The sequence below is a fragment of the Elgaria multicarinata genome, chromosome 4 (genome assembly GCF_023053635.1).
Source record: "Elgaria multicarinata webbii isolate HBS135686 ecotype San Diego chromosome 4, rElgMul1.1.pri, whole genome shotgun sequence".
In the NCBI taxonomy this organism is placed as follows: domain Eukaryota; kingdom Metazoa; phylum Chordata; class Lepidosauria; order Squamata; family Anguidae; genus Elgaria; species Elgaria multicarinata.
Window position 1 is genome coordinate 103812352 of NC_086174.1, and position 24257 is coordinate 103836608.

Here is a 24257-nt window from a genome sequence, read left to right on the forward strand (position 1 = left end):
AAAATCTCTACTCAAATAACTCCATGCGGGTAAGAGTAGGTAGAGGTGGACAATTATCCAATGAAATAGAAACATCTTTAGGGGTTAGACAAGGTTGCTTGCTAGCTCCAACTCTATTTAATATATATGTAAATAATATCATTGGTGAATTAGTAAATAAACAGAATTTCCATGTGGCAGTAGGTTCAAGAAAACTGAACATTTTATTATACGCAGACGATATGGTATTATTATCAGAAAACCTAGTGGGTATGCGAAGATCACTCAAAGCATTTGGTGAGATTTGTAGGAAGGAATTACTAACCATTAACTATCAGAAGACAAAAGTAATGGTTTTTGGGAGAAGCCCACAAATACATAAATGGACATTAAATGGACACCGTCTGGAACAAACAAATCAATTTAACTACTTAGGTATATTTTTTAAACAAAATGGTGCCTGGACGAATCATATGGAGGCAATAAAATTGAAAGCAAATAGAGCAATGTAGACAGTGTTAAAACTCGCCAGAATAAGAGGAGGACAAATGATAGCCTCCGCATGTAAAGGTTTTGCGGCAAAGGTTTTGCGGCAAAGGTTTTGCCGCAGTTATTCTATGGGGCAGAAATTTGGGCCAATGATAATATACAGCAACTTGAGGTGGTCCAAAATAAATTCCTACGGATATTGTTGGGTCTTCCCCCTGACACACCCATTTGTTATATGAGGGCGGAAGTTGGGATGCTCCGAATAAAGTATAGCATCTGGAGGAACATGTTTTTTTATTACCTCAAAATGAAAACATCAACAAATAACCTAGTTAAGCTGGTGGTGAAAGATCAGAGAAAATACCCCTCACATGGCAACTGGATAGGAAGGTGTGAAGCCAAGTTAAGACAATTCGGAATAGATCCTAAAACGATATTAGAAGGAAATATAGACCAACAACGCATGGCGATTAGACAAACATTGAGGAATTATTTTGGTAAGCTTGATATTAATGCAATTAAAGCTTCCAAATTCTGCAATATTTATCCTTTCATAAAATTAAAGCATAGAGAAGAAAAATACCTAATTGAAATTACGAATCCAGTCTTGCGTAAAGCTCTTACAAGCCTGAGAATGCAGACCATGCAGACAAATTTTAGAGAAGGAAGATTTAATAATATACCCAGAGATCAAAGAATTTGCTGTTGTGGAGAACAAGAGGTGGAGGACTCTGTTCACTATATATTATACTGCAGATTATACAATAACCCTAGGAATAAATATTTAGCTAGGTATTTGGCCCCTATGGTGCATTTAACAGACCAAGCGAAATTAGGCTGCCTACTAACGGCAGAGAAATCAACCCTACTGAATTTGGCCTATTTTGCAGTAAGAGCTGCAAAAATTAGGAAGGAACACATTCAGGTGGATGATTGTAAACAATAGATATACCATAGATATACAGAGTACAATGAGAAATTAGGATGTGTTTACTGTAGAAGATATGTGCTGATGGGAGTAATTGCTGTACAGAGTTCGGCTAATTTTAATTTTTTATGTAAAAATGTGATAATATGTGTTCGGCTAAAACCCATTCAGGGTAGCGATGAATAAAATTTGTGCACAATAAGTATCTGCAATTAATGACAATTAAATGTGCTATATCATGAAACTTTTACTTTTAAAAGTATGTATTACTTCTGAACTGGGGGATTTGCTTTTTCAGTAATAATGTAAGTAATAGTGAACTTAACTCAGATTTAATTTATTATCTGCAAGAGATCAGTTAGATTGCAATAAACAACCTGTACCTGCATTTATACTTCAATTTGCTTTATTTTTATTTGTAACTTTTTATTTTGACCTATCTAAAATGCAATCAAATTGACAGCATCCATGAAAAATATGGCAAATTTATGTGTGTGTTTGTGCCTGTGAACATCTAGTTACAGATGATAATTGCAGTGTAGTTTTATGGACCTATTATACAGAGCACAAGAAACTTGGATTCTTAATATTCACCATCAGTTCTTAGACTTTTCAGACATATTGTTACATATTTGGATGGCCGTTTGAGGAATTCCTAATCAGGTTGTGAATATTTTGCAAATGAAAGGGAGCTAAACTTGTTATAAATTATTCATAATAAATCATTAACTGAACTCTAATCTCTTCCATATTGAGTTAGTCCATCTATATGAATTTCTTTTGCAAGCTGCCTTGAGGGTTTTCTTATTATTTGAGTAAGAAAGGATATAAATATATAAAATAAATGTTTTATGTCATTTCAAAGGCTCTGAGAGGCAAGTGCTTTTTTTCAATACTGGACGGCAATATACAAGTCTATAAAAAGTCATTTTTTAAAAGATATTTGCATCTTTGGAACAATAAATAGCATTACCAGAACCATGTGTATTCTGTACTTACGAATGATATGCCTAGACAAATTCTGTGCAAAAGCATTAACTTCTGTGATATGTAGAAATTATGCACACTGAATAAACCTGCTTAATTCCTTTTCTTTTGCAATTGTTGCTATTTTGCGTAATTCTGATACTGCTAGTCATGAGAGGGACGAAGGGCACTGATACCTGAAATTTTAGCAAGAGTTGTCCATACATTTTTTCAAGCATATCTTAGCAGCTGTGATGGCTAGAAACTTGGCTTAAATGAAAAGAAAAGTTCTTGGGAGGTTGATTTCTGTCCCTCCTATCATGTCATATGTTCTTGAAGAATTGCACCATACATACAGCCCAGAACTTTGGCTTGTCCATATGAGCAGGAAAAAAATGTATGTAAGCTTTTGTGCCTTAATAGTCGAGGTAACTAATAACATTTGTCAATGGGTTGCTTTGTTCACTTCTTGCCTTTATACATTTAATCAGTTTGCTCTTGCACATATTCAGCTTTGGATGGAAAAGTGCATATTTGAAGTTATTATTAAATGATGAAATCTTTACAATTGTCAGGTATGTTGAATACTGTGAGTAGTTCGTAGAATGAAAAACAATGTTTTGCTCCAAGACAAGGTCACAGTTTGTTCAGTGTTGTGGCTAGGTGCTGTTCGAGGGATGATGTTACCATGGAGAGAGCTTTGGTTTCCATGACATTTGCTTGCAAATGTTGATAGGCCTTCAACCTAGGAAAGGTTTTGTCCTCCGACATGCATAGTGGGTGGTGTAATATCTCTTCTCAAACCTGTGTGTGTGTGTGTGTGATTACAAAAAAATTGCTAAGTTCCGAAAAAAAATATTATAGCATATTTTGTCATTCAGAAGGCTTTTGCTTTCAAAATAAAATGTGCCTTTTTTCCTATAACGTTATCTTAGGAAAAAACAACAGCTAAATAAGCATGGTATTGTAATCTTTGCTTTATAGCAAGGTTGTGAATTAGGAAGAAAGCCTTTAAAATGGGTTACCAGCCAATATTGTGAAGTAATCAATACATGTATAGGTGTAAAAGCCCATTTTTCTTGGATTTTTTAAAATTTCAATAACAGCTTGAGGTGAAGTAGTTAGTATTTACTTATACGAGTGCCCACTTTATATTCTAACCGCTTTTACTTGAATAGTAATTATGACAAATGCAGTGAGATTTTGCTGGCAGTTCTTGCCATTCTTATATGTAGAAATTATTCTAATTGCTGTCACGATTGTACTTGTTCATTCTTTATAGCACACACTGTAAATAATGTTTTTCTATCAGTTATTGATGCTGACACTTGAAGATTTGCTTTCCTTCTTCCCACTTTATCTTTATTCTCCCGTTAGAAACAAAAAAGGTCACAGTCTTGCAGTTATGTTACTTGTTTTCACCATTTCTGTTTTTATGGAGTGAATAGAGGAGAAAAGAACAAGACAAGAACATGACATATTAGAGATCAACAACGTGGAATTACTGGCTTGCAATGTGGTTGCAGTTACATTGCCCTTTTAGCTTTACTACCACCCTGATTTAATTTATTTAATAATCCCATAGTTAATTCTTCTTCATCATTAGGGTGTTTGGTCTTAATAATTTAAACTTCCATGGCTTCTTCTGTCTATCCCATAAAGACTTCTTCCAAAGTTCTTATAATGTTTTTCAGTGAACACACTGTTGTCCTAGGCACTGAAATTTCTCCTAAATATAGACATATTCCACATATCCAATTTTATTTTGCTTTGTAATATTCCAAATAGTCCAGATTACTCCATATGTTGTACCTCTTGAAACTATTCTGGGGTGACTATTAGACAATTCTAGTAAGAGCTATCACTCTACCCCTTAATTTTCTCCCAACTTGATAAGGGAGGACTGCCCAGTAGCGAATACCTCTTTCTTAGGGAAGGTACAGAAGAGGGCTGTGGAGGAGCAACTGCAGGCGCTCTTGAAGGATATTGATTGTCTAAACCTATTCCAGTTTCGGTGTCAACCTAGTTACAGGACTGAAGCAACCTTGGTCATCTTGATGGATGACCATTATCGGGAGAGAGACAGGGGGAGCATGACCCTGTTAATTTTGCTCAATCTCTCCTCAGCTTTTGATACTATTGACTCCTCGATCGACTCTATGGGATGGACATTGGAGGCACTGTGTTACAGTGGTTAAGGTTTTATCTGTGGGGTCAATTTCAGAGAGTAATACTGGGTGACTATTCCTTAGCCTCTTGGCAATTGCATTATGGGGAAGAGCAGGACACCGTCTTGTCCTTAATGTTGTTCTATATGAAGCTACTAGGAGCGGTTATCAGAGGATTTGGAGAAAAGTGCCATAAGTATGCTGATGGTACACAGCTCTATCTCCCTGTGACATCTGAATCAGGAGAGGCTGTGCAAGTCCTAGATCAGTGTCTAAACTCAGTAATGGGCTGGATGAGGGTCAATAAAGTGAAACTGAATCCTGACAAGACAAAAGCGTTTTGGGTGAGTGGTTGAGGAAGTAGGCATATATCCTGTTCTGGATGGGGTTGCACTCCCTTTGAAAGATCAGGTTCATAGTCTAGAGGTAATCCTAGATCCATCATTGTTGCTGGAAGCCCAAGTAACCATGGTGATGCTGAGTGGCTTTAACTAGCTTCAGCTGTTATCCCTGCTACAGCCTCTCCTGGACAGGGCTAACTTGGCCACAGTTGCACAGGCACTAGTACCTTCAAGACTGAATTACTGCAGTATGCTCAATGTGGGCTCATTAAGGCTGATCTAGAAGCTGGAGCTATTGTAGAATGCAGGAGCTGCCATTTTTCAGCCTGTAACTCCTTTGCTGAAGGAACTGCACTGGCTGCCTATTCTCTACCAGGCGAAGTTTAAGTTTTTACTATTAGTATATAACCCCCTAAACAACTTGGGACCAGGATACTTGAGAGAGTGTCTTCTTCTTTATCAACTTGACTTTATCAACCTGGGATGCTCCTGGCGGTTCTGCATGAAATTATTGGAGTAGAGCCTTTAGTGTGGTGGTTTACTTTTTGTAGAATTTCCTGCCTCTGGAAGTCAGGCAGGTACCAATATTGTGTTGTTTTTGGCGCCTGCTGAAGACACCTTTATTTTAACAAGCCTTCCTCGATTGACCAGCCACAAGTTTTATTGGTGTTCTATTTTTATTGGTATTTTGTTTAAGAACTTTAATATGGTGTTTTATTCCTTTTATCTTTTATTGTTCACTGCTTCAGAAGCTGTTTAGATCCGGAACAGTACATAAAAGTTGTAAATAAATGAAATAATAACATAAATAATAAAAAAGATCCTTAATGGCAGGGACCTTTCTTTTTTCTTTTGTTACATTGGCTAGAGTGTTGGACTGGGAGTCGGGAGATCCGGGTCCTAGTCCCCACTCAGATCTGATAGACACAAGTATGTAATTAATTGGTTTATTTATTACATTTATACTGTATCCTTCCTTGAAGTAGCTTATAGTAGCCTACATGATCTTTCCCTCGTGCAACATGTTATTTCACAACAACCCTTAGACATACATTCAGCTGAAAGGCAGTGACTGGCCCAAGGTCAACCGTTGAGCTTCATGGCTTAGTGGGGATCTGAACATGGGGCTCCACAGCTCTAGTCTGGCACTCTTAACCACTGCCCCACATTGGCTAGTAAGACAGTCTGTCCAAAAATGAAGTTTCGTTTTTTAAAGTTTCAGTTTATATGCAAATCCTCTTAGGGCACAATCCTTAGGGACTGTGCCCATGCTGGTTGGCAGCCCCCAAATTCTGAGGCTTCCGAGATTCCTATGTCATGCTGGGCTGAAGCTGACAGGCTGGGCACAGTGGTGGAGATGATCATTGCCTCTCTGTCCTCCAATCTTTGAGATTTTCACTAGATGTTCTTTTCAGCCTCTCTAGTGAGGGCTCTTCAGAGGGAGAGGAAAGGAGTCTGGAAGAGGCTCAGGATAAATCATATCCTGGCCTCTCTGGTCTCCTCCCCACCCACTGGAATTCCCCCTTCCCACCTATCTGAGGCTGATTTTCTGAAATTGGAGAGGAAGCTGGTATGGTTTGCTCTGCACCAGTTGTGAAGGGGCAGAGTCAGGGGTCAGATCTCCGACTCCCTCTTCCAAGGTTGGTGCGCTGTCTCTGACTGCCGAAGCAGTTTTTGCGTCATCCTATGGTCATTGGGACGCTCGCTCAGAGACCATGGCTTGGCTCTCATATTGTATCTTTCTGAATGTGATGCCTCTGGCAGTGAAATTGGAGCGTTACATTCATTCTCTTTGAAATTAACTCTTCGCCTGTTGAAAACAAATTTATTCTTGTGAAATTAAACAAGGTTAAATTTAGCATTTGCAATTTTAATCTAGATCTCAGCATATGAGTTTAGTGCAATTAATACTCATCATTGCATAATTATACACTGTAATATGCATTTTTAAAGGATTATTTTGTTTCCTGTGTGTTGTACAATAATATTCCTTGAGCTTAAATCACACAATATTTTATTCAAGAATATAAAACAATCAGGGGGCAAGAACCTGTGGGAATTAAAGTAGTTTACAAATCTGTACAGTTGTTTGCAAATCTGATTTTGGCTTTTTTTTGCAAATCTGTACAGTTATTGGGGTTTTGCTCTCTCTCTTCCTCCTTATTTATCATTGCTTACATAGGTTTTGTTATTTATAATTTTGTGTATATTTATAGGATAGTGCAAGGTGTAACCCTGAAACTAATACATCAGAGGCTTATGGTGGGGAATGCTGGGAGTGGTAGAATTTATTTCTGTCTAAACCTGTAAAGGATTGTGCCCTAAAACATTTTTAGTTGTATAAATACACACATAGGATGCAATTGTCAGGCCTAGTGTGCTCTAGCATGATGCAGTGGCCTGGCATTTACCTGACCATGTCGGCTGGTGAAGCTGAGCCTTGAATCATGGACAGTGCTCTATCACTGCAATATTACCTTTGGAAGCAACATGGCCATGGCAGTTGGAGATTCATTCCTGCTTTTTTGCTTCCACTTTCCTCCGAAGGCAACCTCTTGCTATATTTATCTCTGATACCAATCTGCATATGCTGCAAAATATTGGAGTTGGGTCATCCAACATGAGACATGAAGGACACAGGCTTGATGAAGGTGAATGGATGTTTTGGAGGACTTGTAAATAATCCTTGGCACATTCTTCTCTCCATAAACTGTAGTTGGAAATGAGAGGTGCAGAAGAATTATGGATGTAGTAATAGCTCCTGTCACTGGGATGAGAAAAATGCAATGAAGAAGAGGCAATAATTATGATGACTTTATGCAGATGTAATAGCTTTCTTCATTCTTATCCATGGGAAATTGCTGGAAATACAATGGTTTCTACTTAGCCATTTACCTTGCAATATCTCATTTGACTGTTTCCTTAACTTTTATGAGTAACAATATGGAGATCTAAATGGTAAGCTGTAGTTGTGATCTCTATCCTACACTGGAGAGCCAGTGTAGTGTAGTGGCTAAAGTGTTGGACTGGGAGTCAGGAGATCTGGGTTCTCGTCCCCACTCGGCAATGGGTGGGGTGACCCAGTAGGCCAGTCACAGACTCTCAGTTCAGCCTACCACACAGGGTTGTTGTGAGGATAAAATGGAGAGGAGGAGGATTATGTACACCGCCTTGGGTTCCTTGGAGAAAAAAAGGTGGGGTATAAATCCAATAAATAAATAAATAAATAAATAAATCTCTACATCAAAGCAATTGCCAGTTGAAATTGTATTAACCTAATTTCTTCAGATCGCATGAAATGGACCTAGAGCAGTTCTTTGTTAATGGGGTGGGGAGGATTCATTTGTATTGTATGACAACTCAAAGATATACCCTATTTCTTTGATTCTAAGACACACTTTTCCCCCCATATAAGCATCTCTAAAAATGGGGTGTGTCTTAGAATCGCAGATGTGTCTTAGGGTTTCTTTTTCTGTTGGTGGTACTGAAATTAGTGAGCGTCTTACAATCAATGGCGTCTTACAATCGAAGAAATACAGTAACTATTGAAACACACACATGATTGGGGCTTTAATGCAGTAAATAAAGAAAACATTCACATGGCATTAGAAAAGTCACTTTTTAAGGCAAAGTAAGACTAATATCTGATACGCATAGCCATGCTCTTAAGCACTCTTAATGCAGAAAGCAATGGACATCCAAATGCTTATTTCCTATGCAATAAAATGACAACATCCATAGCAATACAACCAAACACTGCTCACTGTGTTGGCTGATCTATATTCACTGCCATTACTCCCCATCCCAGTATTGGGGAAAAGGTGGGATGATGATGATGACGATGGTGATGATGATAATAATCTGTGCCTGCTGACATTTTTTTTAAAGTATAAAGAATACTTGCTGAAGGCACACACTCTGTACTGGTAGCAGACCATGTAGACTGTTGCCATCAACGGTTTCACCTAGGGGCCAGCACGTTATGTACTTAACTAAACCTAAAACCCCAGATAGAACCACTGATTTAATTTTGTCTCTCCACCCTATCTGTGGGCATTAATTAACAGCATTTCTGATTCAATTGGCAAATATCACTCAAGATTTTTGGGGTCTTTTACTCTAAGATTGTTTTTACCTCTCTCGTCAACCCGAGAAATGAGTCCTGGGAAAACTAGTAAATCAGATTATTTGAATAGGTTTTAGTTACTCTATATTTAGCTCTACTATTAAATTCACATAACACATATTAAACCAATAGCTGTTGCAACTTGCTGGTTCTATCATTTATCTGAAGAGTAGCAGGCTCTTAGACTAGCCAATATAATTAGTTACACTGGAACTTGCCCAGCTTCTAAGTTTCTATCCAGTTGTGACTTCAGGACCAGTTTCTTCCTCCTCCTATTTGCGTTAGTCTAATGATGGGATGGGACAGAGGAACGATGACGGGAGCATTATGTTAAAGAAAATGAGCACTGATAAATGTTGATGCTGCTGCCCTCTGTAAATCTAAAGGTTTTCAACTGCGAAGTGACCTATCAAATAAATAATAGGATTATAATATTTAAATGTAGGTAGCTATGGAGCAAATTTGGTCATGTTTCCTTTTTGCTCAATACAACATCAGAAAAGTGATTAGTAGGCTTAATAAATGAGGTGTTTAATGAGGCCTGAGCTCTTGAATTGTATATTATGGTGCTCAAGAAGCAGACATTTAAGATCTGTAATTACAAATATATATATAATGTATAATAAAAACAAATGCTGCTCCTTGTGTAGCCAAAACTGATATTGACAAACTTTAGGGAGCCCTATGTTTTGCAGATGTAAAAAGAGCCTGTCTAACCTTAGGAGTGTCCCTGGAACAGCCCAACAAAGGCTGAGTGGGCAGTGAACACTGACTCATTCTGGGTATGTGTGTGAGTGGAGTGGCTAGAAACTGGAACAAGAGCTCTCCTGACTGCCACTTTTGTTGTTGTTGTTGCATGGCCTATTTGTACTAGCTAATTTTCTATCTTATTTTTTGGCCATGGTTATTTGAAAATACACACACACCCCGCTTGCAGATAGAATCTATTTTTTTGAGCACCCAACCTATTACCATTCGTTCACTGTACGCATGGTTTCAGTTGTACTGGTTTTCTCATCTGTGCCTTTCTGGTTGAGAAATTGGACTGGAGGTAACTTTAAAAACAACAATTTGCTTTTCAGTGTACATTAATAATTGTAATAATGTTGCATAGTTTTATGGATGAGCTAGATGCGCTTAGTTATTTCTTAATCTAATTTCAAACTGTCATGCTGTTTTACAATACAGCTTGCAGGGAAGCCGATCACAATATTTAACTGTTTCATTAATGTGACAAAATAATATTGTTGAACAGTAGCTGATGGGTTGTATTACTGCCAGGTAGAAGATATTATTATTATTATTTAGTCTGGTTTGGGTACAGAATAATGCTACTTGGCAATGGTATGTATCACTTGTGTGCATTTTAGTGTAGGATTTTTATATCTTCTGTTATTTTGTTTGGTATCATATGCAAGAAACATAAAGTTAACAAGTAATGGCATTATTTTCAAGAAAACTTAAAATGGTATTGAGACATTTCCCCCCCTCTTTTGTGTAACGAAAAGCTCAAGTCAACGTGGAAATTTTTCACAGGTGCTACACGTTGGTCTTCTCCAGTAATGCAGGGAAGCTAAATTTTATGTAACTGCTGGTTACATAAAATTCAATTAGGCTTCATCTTGCATATTGTGTCTAGTTCTGGGCACCACACTTCAAGAAGGATGCAGATAAGCTGAAGCATGTTCAGAAGAGGGCAACAAGGATGATCAGGGGTCTAGAAACAAAGCCCTAGGGGGAGAGACTGAAAGAACTGGGAATGTTTAGCCTGGAGAAGAGAAGATTTAGGGGAGACATGATAGCACTCTTTAAATACTTGAAAGGTTGTCACACCGACGAGGGTCAGGATCTCTTCTCAATCATCTCAGAGTGCAGGACTCAGAATAATGGGCTCAAGTTACTGGAAGCCAGATTCCGGCCAGGCATCAGGAAAAATTTCCTGACTGTTAGAGTAGTACGACAATGGAACCAATTAGAGGCATTCAAGAGGCAGCTGGACAACCATCTGTCAGGAATGCTTTAAGGTGGATTCCTGCATTAAGCAGGAGTTGGACTCGATGGCCTTATAGGCCCCTTCCAACTCTTCTATTTCATTATTCTATGATAGATGTACATACGTGTGAGGCTGGGAACACTGGATTGTTTAGCTGTTAAATAACCCAGAGTTAAGTCAGCAACAAACCATGGTTTAACTCTAGGTTGTTTAACCCCTAAGCCAAGGGTTTCTGGGTTCATATGTCACAGCAATAACCCATGAATGGCCTGGAAGTGGGTTGGATCCAGTACACTCATTCACTTGCATACACTCAGAAATAGTCCATAAGTTGTTAACTATGGCAGGATTGATGGTCCAAACCAGGCGACCGTGTGTAGATGAACTCAAAAGTCACAAAAAATGTCCAAGCCTTTGAGATCTTCAGCTCTCAACCATTTCATCATCTGGTCATGATGTTTCTTGCAAGCAAATAATATCAAAATTCAAAACAATTAGGTCAGAAACGAGAAACATAGAAATTTTCCTATGCAAAATTTGCAGCTTTTGGTGAACCAGCTGGGGGGGGGGGAACCCAGTTCATCCTGCAGTTTATTTTCTTGACAGGATTGACAATAAGAAATTGGAAGCCCCTGGTTAGCAGATTATAGGAATGGTTGGCAATAGGCAGTACCGTTGTTTAAACTGTGATAGTTTATTTCATTTATGCCATCTCCCAAAGTGGAAGCGGCAAGTAGGCTGGAAGCAGCATATGGGTGCTCCCACATGCGCCTGGGAACCTTTACCTTCCAGGGCTCCTTTGTCAAAGGGACTGCCAAACTGGTCTAATGAGCAGAAGCTGCTGAGAAGGCTTTCCTTTTTTATCTTTTTGTGGTGTTGAGCCAATTAGGTGATGGCTTAGCCAGTGAGAGCAAGTAGTTTGCCTCTTGCATGATTTCCCACTCTCCTCAAATAGACTGTCAAGAGTAAGGATATTGGCAATAGTAAGGATATTGGCAAGACAGATTGTTGCTGATTGAGACTCCTGTTGTCATAGATGTAGGTGTATGGACAAATGCTTGTTTATATAATAAAGCGGAGAAAATATTTGTCCAAGTACTTTTGAAACATTCAACCCTAATTGATTTTATTAAACCCCTGGATTTCCAAATTCCAGGTATGTTCCATTTATGGAATTTTGTTTCCTATCTAAGGAAATATCTCCATGGGTATAAAGCTTTGATATGTTTTATCATAGATGGAGTTATATGAAAACACATTGTAGAAGCCAGCAGGGTTCTAACGCCATTGGAGGTAAGTGGTTGCCCACTAAATCAATACCTCTTTGGAACTTTATTTCAAAATAAATAAATGTTGGGTTCCCTTTTTGTCTCAATTCTTGTGGCCCGACTTTTGGACTTTATTCTAAAGCTAACTTCAGGGTTGGTCCAAAATGCTGGTAGAATGGAGAGCTCTCAGTTGGGAAAAATAATTTTACCCCCTTTTTGTAGCATCATAGTTTTACAGAACTACAGTAGGTTTGTTGAAATGGCTCTTTGCCATTTTATGGCAAATACCAAAGAAGCTCTTGTTAGGATGTTGGGGAAAATTCCTATTTAACTCCTCAAAGTTATAGGGGAAAGAGGATGTTACCTAGAGAAGCTGAAGTGCTGGGGAAGAAAGCTTTTTTCCCAGGTGAATCTGGAGCAGAAGGGAATTACTAGGTAAGATCAGCAAATTCATGGTAGATAAAGGGTCCCTGTCACTGGCCTTTGGGCAGCAGGGGTTGCCTCTTGGTATAAACACCAAAGGGGAGGCTTTTCATCAATAATATTCACATTTATGGTGTTTAGTGGTATTTTTTTTAATAAATAGGATTTATTGATAGCAATCACTGAGAAGGAAAAGAAAAACCCTCAGATGGCGGTTGCCCATGAAACAGACATGAAAAATTATAACTAAAAGTACAATCAGTAGCAAAGGAAAGAGGGTTGGGAACAGAGAGGTCTGATGCATCATGCAATAAAGAAGTGTGGTATTTGGCAGTGGGATGTAAAAGCGATTGAGAAGATAGGAATATCTCATCTTTAGTACTAGGTATTGCATTAATAAGATTTGGTTGTGGGGAAGCCTGGTTCCTGGGACCTGTGCTAATCACTTGGCATTGAGGGAAATGTAGGGCAGTAAAAAAATATAGAAAACGTACACGTTTGAGTTTATTAGTAGCTTTTGATTTTTATGGCGTATCAGAAAATAATATTTGTTATTGAAAAACAAAACAGTCAATAATGAAAATTATAAATCTTTAGGTTACCTGGTACTGCTTAACTTTATACTCCAATGGAATCATTATAGAGAACTTTTTAAAACCTGTTTGTTATATTTTTGTCCCTCACCCCACTCCCATTTTATAGCTGTATACAAAGTCCATTCCTGCCTATTTTACTCTTAGAACAACACTGTGAGGTAGGTTAGGTTGAGACAGAGAGAGAGAAAGAGAGAGAGTGGCCAAAGGTCATCGAATTAGCTTTGTGATTAGTGGGGATTTGAACCAAGGTCTCCGCGGTCCTAGTTCTAGCATTCTACCATTGCATCACTCTGACTCTCTCTGGTCAAGTCACATTGAACATTCTCTAGAGCCTCATGAAGTATAGAAATTCCTTTATCATTGCTGAGACAAATAATTCCACACAAATTCCAGCAGAAATTTTGGTATCCTATATAACACAGCAATTAAAACAAGAATAATGAGTAAAATATCTTAAAAAATAAACTACACAGGAAAACACAATCTTGACAATTTATTAAAAAGAAAAACCATTATCCTATGCCAGTACAGAGGCAAAAATGGCTACAAATAGCCAGTGCCCTCAGGCATCACATTTTGGCAGCTGCCTGCAGAGGTCTTCTAACCGCTGGACTGGAACGAAACTAAAATCCTCTCAGGTGGAGCTATCTAAGATGGACAGATATGGATTGTGCCGCAGAAACTCACTTCTTCACAGCAGAGGCAAAGGTTTCCCCCCATTAGCCATGATTATTTCCATTCAGATGAGATCATTTTGTCTTAAAATCTGAACATTATAATGACAGGCATTGTATGGACAAAAGCTTTCAGCTGCCACTTGGTTTGCTATAATATAATAATTTTTATAACACATAGGAATTAACTAATTACCAGCAATTATTTCTAAACAATGGGTAAGAGGAAAGCTGTGCTTTTGGCCAGGAACTGTATAGTTAAAGATACTTATAACTGAGTTCTTATGTATACTCCCTTTTATTATTCAGACATGAGGTGGTGGTGTTTTGTTCATTTTCTTAAAAACAAATGGGGCTGTTAAATTAGTATTTTTCAAACTACGCTCTGGGGAACCTTGGTATTCCTTGGGAGCTAATTAGGGACTCCTCAATGAAAAGATCAGCAGTGACAAATAAGCTTCACTGGAGCACAGTTTATTCACTACTACTGATCTTTACCTGCAATGCAGTTACAGAAGACTAGTGCATGAGTTTGAGGGCATACTCTTAGTTCAAGAAGAGCAACAGAACGGAACCATGGGTCCATCTAGCCCAGTATTGTTGACTTTGACCTGGTTCACATGTAACCACTACCATGAGTGAACTTCCCTGGGGGCTTCTCATCATGATGGTGATCACCATTTTGAATATTCGAGCTGGGGTGGTGGTAGTCCAACACCTTTGGAGGGCCCCAGGTTGGGGAATGGCTGCTCTAAACAAAAAAAAGAGAAGTAGGTAGCCCTAAGTTGTTCGTCATCAGTTTTCCACAACCCCACAGTCACCTCTGCATATCCTATTCTCCATCCTGTCCTCATGGTTTATCTGCTTTGGGAGAATGAGAATTTCACTGGCACTTTCTGCCTCCTTAGGGAAGATGTGACGTTAAGGCTTGTGAGCCTTAATTCCCAATTTCCCTGCTTTTTGGTGCTTGGTTGAAAACTGTAGAGCCTTAACGTTGTTTTGTAAACCGTAGGTTTTTTTGTTTAATGTTCTCTCTCAGTCAAAATGAACTCTTTCTTTTTCATCTGGAATTTTACATGCACTGTATAAGATGAATATGGGTGCAATCCTATGCATGGTTACACATTAAAAGGTCCAATAACTTCCAGCAAGCTTCAGCCAGCCATGCCCTAGACATGTGGGATGAGGCATACTGGGAGTTGTAGGGCCTTTTCTGTCTAAACATGCAACAGGTTTTAATTAGTAAATCTCATGTTAAATGTAAAACCTCATGTCAGCAATTTAAGTAGTACACAGAGGAATATGGTAGTTCAGGTGGCAAAAATGTACAACTACCGTAGCATGCAAATTAATTTGGGACGGCTGTTAAGTGTTTTTGTTTCTGTAGACCAATTCACTCTAGAACTTTTATCCTGTTGGTTCTATATTTGCCACTTATTTTCATGACAACTGCCTTGGGCAATCTAGTTGTTGTTGTTGTTGTTGTTGTTGTTGTTGTTATTATTATTATTATTATTATTATTATTATTATTATTATTATTTATAGAAAACCAACACATAGAGCATGCCTTAATATTGTGGCTGGCAATATTAAAGAGATGAAAATAAAGGCCTAGCCCAGAAATGCTAAAACCAGGAAGGAAAAAGGCCTCTTTCTCAAACAGAAGATTTCTGGCAGTTATCAGTTGGTTATGGCAGAGGATTAAGTAGTGCCCCTTCACCCAATCAGAGCTACTTCTTTTCTCCTCAGAAAACAAATGAAAAAGATGTTACTGTAGCACCCAGCAACTGGTAGTGAGAGGCATACTGCCTCTGGTACTGGAAGTAATAGAAAGCTATCATGATTAGTAGCTTCTCCTCCATGGAAACTAGCTACATCTGGAAAGAAAGAAAGCCTCTTCACCGTGCCACAAATGAGAAGAAGCCCACAAATGAAGAATATCCTGACAGTTGTTGAAGGGTGGCTCTCTCGTTCTATCTGGCTATTACTAGAAACTGTGGAGATGACTAGCAGTGTTAGCAAATGAGGAGAGGGAACTGTTTTCATTTCTCACAAGACAAGTCTAGAAATGTTTCCTGATTTTACAACTTAATATTCAGTGCATGAATGCATACATTTAGATTGTTGTCACTTTAACGATGCATCTTTATTGAGGCAGTTATGAAACATTTACCCTTGTATTGTATCTACTATTCTATACTAAGCTGTAAATACTCAGTCCCATTATTTTATCTTTTAAAAAATACACTTCCCATTGTGTTAATTTACAAATTTGGTTAGTTGGAGGCATTAAAATGTATTGACTAAACAATTGTTGCAATTAGCATGTGTATTTGAATAGCTATTAAGTGTAGTGGGTGTGCTGAATTGTCACGTTTGATTTTGGGAGTGAAAAGTACTGTGTTGCCAAGCCTGGCCCTTCCTGCTAACTATTACTTTTGTTTGAACAGCACCAACTCTAGTTAGAATTATTAGCCCTCATTTGGCATTACATTTCCCAGAATGCTCCTCACTTTTTGGCATCACCCTGGGTTTTTGCGATAACATTTGGTGAGAACATCCTTTATGCGGGGTAGAAAATGCGGTGTGGGACAGAAAATTTCTCGCGACTACTGCTTCTGTCAGCAGAACTGGGAAGGAGGTGATTCCCCTCCTTCTTGCAATCCCCTGCATGTGCTCAAAGTCTGCTTTGGAAGTTTGGGAGATCCTCCAGAGCAGATTTTTTTTCGGTGGGGGGGGGGGTTTACAGAGGGCTACAGGAGGAAAAGAGAAAGAGAAAAACTCATTTCATGAGCAAACTTCCCCTCACACAACATTGGATTCCAATGTTTTCAGACGCTTTATGCACACAGTCGCATCTCGGGCTAAACTGTGTAGGGTGTGTGCCCCCATGCCCCCAGCTTCCATCTGTATAGGACTATGTAAGTATGTTCAGCTAAACACACTTACCGAGCTTATACAGACTTTGAGCTCAATATGTGAAGGTTTACCCAGAAGCCAGACCTGTGGGGATGTTGGAGGTGTGGCTTACGTATGGGCCCACATCCACATAAACTGTTGAGTGCTACAAAAGAGTAGGCAAACGCCTGAATAGGGCTAATGTTTTCGTTAACTTTTTTCCAGATGCGTATTCCTTGGAAATGGCCTCTCCTGGATAGGGAGAGCTTGGCCATAGTGGTGTAGGCATTCGTAACCTCAAGTCAAGATTACTGCAATGCTCTCCATGTGGGGCTGCTCTGGCTGCCCCTTTTCAGCATGCAACTTGTTTGCTAAGAGAACTGCGCTGGCTGCCTATTTGCTGCTGGGCCAGGTTTAAGGTTCTAGTACTAGTGTGCAGAGCCCTAAACAACTTGGGATCAGGATACCTGAGAGAGTGCCTTCTCCCTTACTAACCCGCCAGGTCACTGAGGTCATCAGAGGGCATGCATGCTCCTCTTGGTTCCACATGGACTTATGGCCTGATCGGAATCCACCAATAGAAGAACCTTTAGTATGGTGACCCCCTTCCTATAGAATTCCCTGCCTTCGTTGTGTTGCTTCCAGTGCCTCCTGAAAACAGTTCTGTTCCAGAAAGCATTCCTTCAATGACTAGCCACCATCTTTTTTTATATTTTGTTTTTAATAATTTCAGTATGGTGTTTTAATTCCCCGCTTTTCTCACACATAGGAGAGAATGCTTCTTCTAATGCTGTGGTACATGAATGCATCTTGTGAAACAAAATGTTCTTCTTTCTTCAAAACTATTTTGTTTATTAGTATAACAATTTGACAAGACTTTAATTTATTGACTAAAACTAAGCTTTCTTTAATTGGGGGTAGGCTGAAGGTGAATGCATATAAAATGAGTACATTAACAGTTTTAAGTGCTGTCATTTAAAAAAGAAAAGAAATGTAAATTAACTATGTAAGGGAACTATGTGTTACTGAGCTTTACCTTATTTACAAGCCTTCAGATAAAAATATTTTTTAATGAAAGCTTTGAATTAGTTTTCAGGCCACATTATAACAGTGCAATCATATGTATGTTTACCTAGAAGTAAGTCCTACTGTTTTCAATGGGGCTTACTCTTAGGTAGGTGTGCATAGGATTGTACTTTGATTCCCCACCCCGCAGCCATTGGTTTTTGCATGAATACTACTCATGTTCTTGGAATGGATGTGTTTTCTTTCACAAATGTGGGTGAAGATACATTCTTGGGATTGATATAGCAGTTCCTTGATGGAATTTTCTTCAGTGGTTACTGATGAAATGGTGAGGGCCCATAAGACTAGTACCAGCACTTCAGTGCACATCACCACCAATACCTGAGCAAGCTCCTTAACACTGAGTTATATGCGATTGTGTATTGGTGGCAGACTAGGGATCAGTACTCAGTAGGAAAGAAACTACCTTCTGTCTGTCTGCCTTTCAGTAAAGTCAAATATCGGAACACAATGTTAGTAAATTGAATGGGGTTGTTGAGAACAGGTGCACACCTGTCAGTTTGGAGATGGGACATGTGGCAGCAGACAATAGCACAAATGTACTGAAGGCAGTAAAGGATTTGGGGCTTGAATGTGTTCCATGCATGGCACACAGTACAAATCTTTTAGTCAAGCCTTTTTTACATGAAAAGAGTGTGATTGTGCACAGGCTTCTAAAAAAAATAAAATAATTGTGTCTGTCTCAGTCATTCGCCAGGAACACAACAAAAGTTACAGCAGCTGGGAGACATGAACTTGCTGTGCCCAAAGGGCTTCAAGAAGTGCCTACACAGTGGATTTCCATGTTCTGCATGCTCAAGAGAATGTATACTCGAAAGCTGGCACAACATTTATTTTGAGAGCTATGCAGACCTTGAGATTGTACCCAATGTGGGTGGCTCATGAAGACTCAGACTGACCTCCTTAGTTCTTTCTACGAGAAAATGCTAGTCAGTAGAGTGCCACTCTTGGTGAGATTGTACTCATTCTGGCTGTTCTAAAACATAAGCTCAAGGCACTGTCTGCACTTTGAAGTGGCAGACAATTATTCAGTGGCCTACCTTGCTAAAGCAATGGTGATTGACCATAGAAATAGCAGATGCACACAGCATAAAAAGTTTGCTGTACTTTCTCCAAGACACTGGCTGCTGGATCGTTTAAGTGCATTCTTGGCTGATGGGGGATAGCTTCTTGTGTCAGTGCCATCAAACTGATTTTGTCGTATTAGTACCTGACACCAAGGAAGCTATCTTATATTAAGCCAGACCATTGGTCTATTGAGTTCAGTGTTGTCTACACTGACTGGCAGCATGTTGTCAGGGTTTCAGATAGGAGTCTTTCCCATTCCTACATGGAAATGCTAGGAATTGAACCTGGGACCATCTGCATACAAAGCAGGTGCTTTACCACTGAGCTATAGCTCTTTCTGGAGCTAGAGTTCTTTACATTACGCCATGGCTTCCTGTAGTAATGCACATTATTGTATTGTAACCTATAACATGATGGTTCAGGTCATCCCTAATTATATATTTTTCTGGAGTTTGGAGTTCATGCTCCAGCCAGCTCCTTTTAACACACTGTTCTAAGAAACTACAGAAATTCCTTGTTTTCTTTTGGTATATCAGTTCCTTGTTTTCTTTAGGTATATGTTTAGTAGTCAGTGTAAAGTAATGAAAGTGAATAGTTTTTTTATAAAAGATAATATAGTTTGTGAGTTTCATTATTTCAGTACTTTTCAAAGTTGCATATTAATTTATAAAGCAAAGAAACGTTGGGATAAAAGCATAAACATCCACAGTTAAAATGTATCAGGTTTTAGCTTAGGCCCTTAGGGCATACATAATGGATTTGGGGGAGGTTCTGGACATTGAAATTCCACTGATTTAGTACTTCTGATCCCTAAAGACCACCTGATAATTGTGTGCAGTATGCACTGACATCTGAATAATCCCCTCAACCAATTAAGAAGAAACAATTCAGACTTGCAAAATCCCACCTAGCACGCTACCATCTTCTTTCAGGTTCTAATCTTTCCTGTCTCATGCTAAAGCACCAACTACGAGTATGGGATATTGATTTAAAGAATCAAGTAAGTTTTATTTAATCCTTCTTAATTTTTTTTAAGAAATACAAGCCTGGACGATGTGATGACATTTTGAAATGGAAGCCACCCAGTCTGAATTCGGTGGATTTTCGCCTAAATATAACAAGAGTTGTTGGAGAAGGGTATGTAAACTCTTCCCATTCATCTTATGTAATGTAGGCTAAAAATGTGATGCCACTTGCTGACTGGAGAAATAGAGAACAAGGGCAGAAGTGGACTGTGGGCTGTTTGGAAGGAAGGGTGTGCTGGAGGTAAGCGGACTGGGCGTGGGGAAGGTGAATTATTATTATTATTATTATTATTTATTTATATAGCACCATCGATGTACATGGTGCTGTACAGATAACACAATGTAAAGAGACACCATGAGACAGGTTGACTGAAAGGAGGGAGAAGCCCAGACCAGGCAGGGAAGGAATAGGTGAAGGCAGTAGAAAGCTTGGTGAAAGAGGAGAAGAAGGGGCTAGCTGAGAAAGGAAAGGGCCAAGCAGAAAGTGGGTCCAGAGAAAAAGCTCACATGGGCCCTAGATTCCAAAGGGGCTTGTTCCTTTCATCCTATATGTAAAACACTGCCATCTGTTGCCTGGTGGGAAGGAAATGGGCGGCTAAAGGAACTAACTGTAAGGGCCTTAAGAGCAGTGACCTAAGCAGGTAGAGAATATGGGACTGAATTCCAAATATTTATTTGAAATAACTAATAAAATCTTCAGGTGATCATCTCTAGTACATTTTTAATATAAATTTAAAATCCCTTTTGAAAATCCCTTAACAATTATTATTTCTCTGATGTTTTATTTTTCCAGTTTGAGTCTTCTTTTTGTAGTATTTATATTTGATCTGCAGGAAATAGAGTATCTGTTGTTGCACAGTATGACCTGGTTCGTACATAACCCATGGGTCTTGGTTTGCACATAATGCTAAACCATGGTTTATCTTACTATGGGCTGTTGAATCATGGGTTGTCGTTACATGCAAACCTGGAACTATGGGTTAGCTATGGGTTATTAACCATGAACACAAAGTGAACCCATGGTTTGTTTAGCTTGTGAACTCTGAGTTGTCTTCACCATGGGTTGTTGTTACATGCAAACCCAGAATTGTGGGTTGTTCATGAGATGTTTCATCCAAGCTACAGAGGCAAGATTGGTAAAAAAAAACCACCAAACCTACCTGCTCTACATGCAGTACTGTAGTGCCTCAAAGGCATGTTGGATACAGAGAGAGAGTGGGCAAAGGAGATAGAAACCAAACAATCCAGGAAGTGAAAAAACAACCTATGCTTTGCTTGATCATCTGGTCACCAAATCATGGATTATCTCTGGGTATGGAAATAACCCATGGGTTAATTAAACCAGAGTCTATTTAACCCAAGGCTTGTTGAATTCTTGATTATCATGAGGTGTAAAGTTAACCATGAACAACCAAGAGAATCTATAGTTTGTTAGATTGTAAACTCTGACCTGGTTCGCACAACATAACAATCCAGAGTATGGGTTTGGTATAGCTTGTAGTTGAATCATAGGTTATTGTGCTGTGTGAATCCAGCCATGTTCACAAACCATGGTTCGTTAATTATGAACAATCCATGAAGAGAACCCATGGTTTGTCCATAGTTTTGAACTCTGGGTTGTTCATACTAGGGTTGTTCATACTAGTGCGTTTATTAGTATGCTGCACCATGGTTTGTTAGCTCAGCTGGGTCCATACAACACAACAACCAACCCACAATTCAACAACAATACTCAACTCACACCCATACTCAACTCACACTTGGAGTTGTCATGTTGTGAACCAGATCTTGGGGTTGTTTAAACCATGGGTTGTCATTACCTATGAACCCAAAACTGTGGGTTGGTCATGGGATGTTTCACAAGTCTACAAAGATGGTGGGCAAAAATGGTAACAACAAAACAACCTAGCCCCTCTAGATGCCAGTACTATAGTTCCCCAAAGGCATTGGAGATGCCTTTGTGGCATTGTAAAATACAGAGAGAGAGCAGGGAGAAGGAGGAGGGAAACAAACAACTCAGGGATTGAGAAAACAAACCATATTTTGTTCCAGACAAACCCTGGGTAGGGCAACAAACTATAGGTTACATAAATCATGGGTTAGCATTATGTGCAAACCATGTCTACATCTGTAGTACATATATTTCTGGATGGTCATAGTATTTCCCCAAATGTATTATTAGAATCATAGAATCATAGAATTGTGGAGTTGGAAGGGACCACGAGGATCATCTAGTCCCACCCTTTGCAAAATGTTGGAAAACCAATTAAGCCATCCATGAGAGGTGGCTACCCAGGCTTTTCTTAAAAACTTCCAGAGATACAGAACCCACAACCTCTGTAAGTAGACTGTTCCACTCTTGTACAGATCTTACCGTTAGCAAGTTTTCCCATATATTTAATTGAAATCTAGGTAGCTGATTTTGGGTCCTATTTTCTGTGGAAATGGAAAATAGTTCTTGACCATCCTCACTGTGGCACCCTTTTATATACCTGAACACATATGTCCCCTCAGTCTTCTTTTCTCCAGACTGAACATTCCAGGTTCCTTCAGTCTGTCCTCCTAGGGCATCTCCTCAAGCCCCTTTATCATTTTTGTTGCCTTCTTCTGAAGCTGTTCTAACTTGTCAATGCCTTTCTGGAAATGTGGTGCCCAGAATTGTACACAATACCCTAGGTACGTAGCACCAAGTAGAGAGGAATAAGGATTTCATGCATCTTTGCTTCATCTAATGCAGCCCAGAATTGCGCTAGCCCTTCTAGCGGCCATCTCACACTGCTGACTCATGTTCAGATTGCTGCTGCTGACCACACCCAAATCCTTCTCTGATGTAGTGCTCCCAAGCCACGAATCCCCCAACTTGTATGTGTACCCTACATTTTTCCTCCCTATGTGTAATACCTTACATTTCTCCTTATTAAAGGACATCTTGTTCTTCTCAGCCCAGTCTTCCAACCTGTCCAAATGAGATTGCAGTTTTATTTTGTCATCATGGGTGTTGGCCAGACCTCCTAGTTTTGTGACATCCACAAATTTGATAAGCCCATCAATCCCATCATCCAGGTCATTAATAAAAATGTTGAATAATACTTGCCCCAAGACAGAACCCTGTGGTATCCTGCTGGTTACTTTCTCCAACTTGATGTAGAGTCATTAATGATGACTCTCTGAGTGCAATTAGCCAGCCACTTGTGGACCCACCTTACTGTAGTGCCAGCCAAGCCAAACTTTAACAGCTTGTCAATGAGAGTGTAATGTGGAACCTTGTCAACAGCTTTGCTGAAATTGAGGTAGATTATGTCCACAACATTCCCCTTGTCCACTAGAGCAGTTACCCTGTCAAAGAAGCAGACAAGTTTTGTCCCACATGTCCTGTCTTTGACAAAGATATGCTGACTCTTAGCAATCATAGCATTGTCTTCAAGATGCTTACAAATGGTCTGCTTTATTGCCTGCTCTTAACATCTTTCCAGGGATTGATGTTAGACTCACTGGTCAGTAATTAGTGGGATCCTCTTTTTTCCCTTTCTTGAAGAGGGGGGACTACATTTGCTCTTCTCCAGTCCTCTGGCACTTCCCCAGTTCTCCAAGACTCCTCAAAGATAATTCACAGAGGTCCTGACAGCTCTTCAGCCAGTTCCTTCAATATTCTAGGATGTATTTCATTAAGGCCTCGGGACTTGAAAACGTTCAAATTGGTTAGGAGTTCCTGTACAACCCAAATGCAAACACCATAAAATACAATGTAAAGGCAGGGGCAAAATAGGAGTTGAGTTCGCTTTCTCTTGGTCCTCTGTTAAGGTTTCTCTGTTTGTTGTAAGCAGTGAGCCCACCACTTCAGTGGTCTTCCTCTTGCTGTGGATGTATTTGAAGAAACCCTTCTTGCTGAATCTTGCCTACATTTCTCGATTCCTACATTTCTGGGCTGAAGCTTTGTAGACTTCCTTGGTCATAGCCCCTTCCTTCCATTTCCAGTAAGCATCCTTCTTTAGTCTTTGTGAGGTGCCTGTTCATCCACCATTGGCTTCTGTATTTGTCTCCTCGTTTTCTTCCCAGCTGGCTACAACGCTTTTGCTTTTAAGGTTTTCTTCCCATCGTATCTTACTTTTCCCTTAGTTTATTAAAATTGGCCTTCCTAAAATCCATAGTTTGTGTTTGACTGTTTTTTTTTTACCAAACTATTTGTTAAAATCACGAATTCCAACAATGTGTGATTACTTGTACCCAA

At 39.3% G+C, this 24257-nt stretch overlaps 1 protein-coding gene across 1 annotated transcript in view; it reads left to right on the forward strand.

Moving 5' to 3' along the window:
* RNGTT (RNA guanylyltransferase and 5'-phosphatase) overlaps nt 1–24257 on the forward strand; it is a 166395-nt gene that overhangs the window by 111351 nt on the left and 30787 nt on the right. Inside the window, exon 13 of the mRNA XM_063124890.1 lies at nt 20041–20141. Within this exon, the coding sequence (XP_062980960.1) occupies nt 20041–20141 (101 nt within the window). The remainder of the gene's footprint in view (nt 1–20040; nt 20142–24257) is intronic.